The 4,769-nt window shown below is 38.7% G+C and overlaps 1 protein-coding gene across 1 annotated transcript in view; it reads right to left on the bottom strand.

The window, feature by feature from the left end:
* Positions 1 to 4,769, bottom strand: part of LOC103918827 (interleukin-1 receptor type 1-like) — a 24,732-nt gene that overhangs the window by 19,386 nt on the left and 577 nt on the right. Inside the window, exons 2-3 of the mRNA XM_009326238.1 lie at positions 2,540 to 2,623; positions 1,187 to 1,253 (exon numbers count right to left, since the gene is read on the bottom strand). Coding sequence (XP_009324513.1) covers positions 1,187 to 1,253; positions 2,540 to 2,542 — 70 coding nt within the window. The 5' untranslated portion in view covers positions 2,543 to 2,623. The remainder of the gene's footprint in view (positions 1 to 1,186; positions 1,254 to 2,539; positions 2,624 to 4,769) is intronic.

Raw genomic sequence — 4,769 nt, 5'->3', positions numbered from 1 at the left:
TGGAAAGATGTTTTTTGACCTGAAGCACAAGACAGTGTGGAATGAGATCAAGACCTCAACACAAAGTAGTCTGTGAACCAACATGTCATAATACAAAGGAGATCTGGACAGGCGCAGTATTTAGATTAAGATGTCTTGACTATAATGTATTATTTCCTTACTACATTTGCAATTTCTGTCATCTTTATCCAGAAGGCCCTTTAAATTAATAACATTATTCTGAACATCACATGAAAGGCGAGCATAAACAGAAGTTTTATAATTATAGCTGTGTAACAAGTTGACAAGACACAATCATGCAGCCTAGCAAGCAGTTTTTTAAACATCAGCCAAAAAAATACCAGAGAAAGAAAGACAGATACTGCAAGAAGTCATCAAGAACCCAAATCTGCAAGTGAAAACTACTTGGAGAGTATCAGTTTAGCACAAACAGAGCAGGCCATTTGGCTATAAAACAGATTTTAAAAGCTTCCAAACTTTTGCATACATGTGCAACACTGAATTGCTATGAAACTCCAAAACATCTGACTGAACTGATTTTACAAATCTTGCTGAATGACTGTATAAATACAAAGCTAATGTACTCAATTTCCAAATAAAAAAAGTCTTCAGAAATCTTTCCAGTCCCACTACCTTCCTATCACCTAATTTAAAGATTTCCAAGTAGGTCCCTATGGAGCTTAAACTAATTCAGAGACATTAATATTAGACTTGCAAGAGCAGCAAGACAAGCATCATTAATTTATGTAGTCCTAAACTTTACTGAAAAATTAGATCTACCATTAAAAATATTACTAATTAGTTGTAACAGAAACTGAGCCCTACTGCTTTCAGGACTAGAGCTACAGCATGTCTCTTAAAGAAGGCATTCAACAGCTAACTTTAAGTCAAGGAAGCCAATCTCTTTGGACTTTCTTCAAGGAAACAGGGAGAGACTAATCAAAGCCTCAGTACCCTAAATTTATGTAGCTAGATTTAAAGATATTTATGTCAATTTGTCCATTCCATCCCCAGTGCAACTTCAATCCAAGAAGAGGCATTCAGCACATCTTCAATATGCTGAAGAAAAACCAAACTCCAAATCCACTATTTGTTCTCAGTAACTCTTTTCTACTAAATACACACAACTCCTCTCCTGCAGGTTTTCTTTTTTAAAATGGTAATTTCAACAACATATTTAACTTACCAGCACTGAACAGAGGTATCAGTAGAATGAGATGACCAATGAGCAAAAACATAGATGTCATCTTTTGCTGCAAAGAAGGTTTTTTCCTTTAGTGTGGTAAGAGTGTTCAAGCTGCACTGTCCTCTGTACCCTGCATTACTCCTTAAAAAAATCAGGAGAAGCATTAGTCATCTTGGGGAGGGAAAAAATGGGTTCGGTAATTTAGCCTCAGCCTTTGAAGACTTCAACTACAGCAACTGTTGGCCTCCACAGAAGGCTGCTCAGTTTTCAGCTTTCTACTGGAATAACTCTTGCATAAAGTGTAATTTTCTTTTGCCAGCATAGTTAAGCCAAAAAAACCCAAACAAACCAAAAACAAAAAAACCCACCAATCCTCTAGGACAGACAAGTTACGCTAGCACACAGTGATTTAAGCTATACTGTATAATTTAGAAGCCAAGCTTGATTAAGCTACTCCTCTTTCCACATGTTTACGAGAGACACAATCAGAGATGTATGAGGTTTTGTTCTTTGAACTGTTTTTGTACAGTTGAGGCAGCACTGCTTATAAGAGCAGCTGAACTTGTAGTTCTTTGTAGGAGGAAAAGCACACTGAAACTCCAGTGTGACCTGGCACTTAAATTGGCATCTAAAGCCAAACGTGTGTGGAAACCGCAGCTAATATGAATTGCTGTGGTCAGACACAAAACAAAGTGTTCAAGAATTGTAGCTTCACTTCACACCTCAGGTCTTCTTTGCAGCTTTCTCCAACAGAGACATGACTGGACACCTACTGCTCTCATGGCCCGCAAGTGGTTTCCATGAAACCTCTAAATCTTAACCAAGTCCTGCTCCCCTCTCAGATGCGCCTGCTTTTTCTTGGCAAGATGTCATTAGAGCCCTTCCCAAGCCTCCTACTATCAGCCAGCTGGTAACACACTTAACACCTTTCCCTTCTGACAGCTCCTTGTAGGTTAAGGTCTCCATTTAGCTGTCTTGCCTTTCCTCAGTTCCTGACTATTTTGCATGCTGCTCCCTCTCACTCTAAAGCAATCTGGTTTCCCACATCGCAGTCCGTTGCAAATTGTTCATTGCACAGGTCCTAGTTAATATTTGTCTTCTACCCAGCTAGAAATGGCTGGAATAAGAGATTGTATTCCCTGAAAAACACACACGGCCTTGACTTACTTTTATATCCTATGTAGTTCACTTTAGTGACAAATAAGCCATGCCAGCTCCTTCTTTTGAAACATTTCATATGCAGAAGTGTTGGGGTAGCAGGGAGGGACACACAGAGCAGAGTTCAACACTTTAATATAACAGCCTCCAAGTATGTACTTCTTTTGGACAGTTTATCTGACAAAGCACTCATACCATAGTCTTTATTTAGTTGTCTTGTATGTGGTTTTCCTGTAACTTGGCAATGAGCTGACCATCATTCTTGGAATTTCAGTTGACCTGTAAAGAGTGGAGAAGGGGAGTGGAGAAGGGGAAAAAAGGATTTTACAAAACACATCATTTGGACAGCAGCGTACACATACAAAGCCAAATTTTCTACAGACATCCTAAATATAAAAGCAAGAGTATCCCTCTGCCTACACTAGAGAGATGATTTAAAGCAAAAGAGCAACAACAAAACTTGCAGTAAAGATTGACCAAGAATTCTGGCAAACACCTTTGGAAAATGAAGTTTCTGTCAAAAACTAGATAACGTTACACAGGTATCAAGCAAGCAACAAAACCAGACATAAGTAGCCACTTTGTAAGACAGATTTAACCACTAAAAGGAAACAAAGAATACTTAAATTTAGAGCAAGATAAGAATAACTAAGCAATCCAACAGGTTAAGCTTTACATTTTGCACCCATTCCTGGTCTCCAGTACCAAGGATGGACGTCTTTCTAATATTGTATGCTAAAGCTCTTTTAAAGTTCTATTCTTTCAAAATTCACACACACACCGTCTTCAAATATTGCAGTGGTAAAGCTTAAAAACTCTGGAAAGAAGGGGAGAAGCCTCTAGCTTTTGTAGTTGCAATACCTCACAGTATATGGACCATTTCTATTCTGGCCAGTACAGTTTCAAGTGACCACACAAGGTTTTTACACTTTTTCTTAAGCAGAATATACAGAGAAACACTACCCAAAATCCACAAATGCGAAACAGCAAACTTTATTTAAAAAGCAGATGTTTGTTCACATACCTAACAACTTTAGCCTTGTAGTGCCTTCTATCCCAGTCTCAGCAATATGAAATGCCCCTGTGATACAACCACAGAAGCTCAAAAATCTCACTTATGTAGAGAGAATGGCAATTTCACTGATGACACTGCCTACATACTTAGTTTGGAAAACTGTATAAACTGTTTCAGCTCAAAGCTTGCTGGGCTCAAAGGAAAAAATGTACGTGAAGTCTTTTAAGAAATAAGGAAAAAAATACCCAACAACAACAAACAAACAAAACCCCACACCACCAACCTATCACATTTGTGGTTTGAGCTACTAAAAAAGAAGAGGTTTGATTTCCAAGTTACTTTCCTAATATTTATCTTCCCATAGTTAAAATACAACTTACTACTGCTCCTTCAAATTTCTAAAATTACTGAAAACAGAAATAGAAAACATGTGGACCTAATTTAAGGTACTGACATTTTGTTCTTTGCAGGATGTCTTGCTTCACAGAACTTGCCATTTTATTTGCCTTAGGCACACTGCCAACTTTAAATGCCATAAGAACAGGTTTAGAGACATATTGGGTCCCTAAGTCCGCATGCAGCGGAATTAGCAAACTTGCCCTTCAGGAAGTAGTGCAAAACACATAACTGTGTCTTTGTTTTCCAAATTTTCTGTCTCCAATTTTTAAAAGATTTTACTTCTAAATGATTTATAAATACGCGGACATGACAGATCCTTGCAAAGGCCAACACAATGAAAAAGTACTCAAGACAGTAGCCCCTCAACTGCATATCAGCACGTCGCTGTAAATTTAAGTGGCTTTCAATATTGATCACTGTCTATGGGGACTCATTACAGCAAGGGCGACCAACAGATCCTTAGCCTTTGGGCCATAAAGAACACCATAGAAATTGTGGTTCAAAGGCAACTCATTATCGTCTCTGCAAACAACATAATAGCATAGAGGTGTAGAGTGCCCCAATTTAGTGGCATACCGACATGAAAGAACTGCATTAACTTTTTAAGTAAAACTTCAATACAGTTTAATTGAAATGGCGGGGAGGGTGTGGAGAACCAAACCCACACACGGCCACTAGGTCCAAAGCGCATCCACCAAGACAATATTCAACCCACCACAACAATTCATATGGTCCACACCTTGTTCCTTGTGGTGCTTACTCCTGTCAACAGGAGTAAGCTGTTAAGCTGCCTACCAGGGTTAAACCACGACAGCAAAGCAAGATAAATTTTCTAACAGACTACATACCTTGTTTCCAGTCTACCACTTCCCTGAGGTCCCAATTTTCCTGCCTAACATGCTTAATATATAAACAAAATGCAGCTGATCATTTTACAGGGGCATGCATGAATGCTGAGTCACACAAAATGATGCACAAGGACCCTCTAGAAGTGGTTCTGCTTATCCACTG

Source organism: Pygoscelis adeliae, unplaced genomic scaffold, assembly GCF_000699105.1.
Source record: "Pygoscelis adeliae isolate BGI_AS28 unplaced genomic scaffold, ASM69910v1 Scaffold156, whole genome shotgun sequence".
Lineage (NCBI taxonomy): Eukaryota > Metazoa > Chordata > Aves > Sphenisciformes > Spheniscidae > Pygoscelis > Pygoscelis adeliae.
The sequence above is the reverse complement of the archived record's forward strand: the minus strand, read 5'-3'. Positions and strand labels throughout refer to the sequence as shown.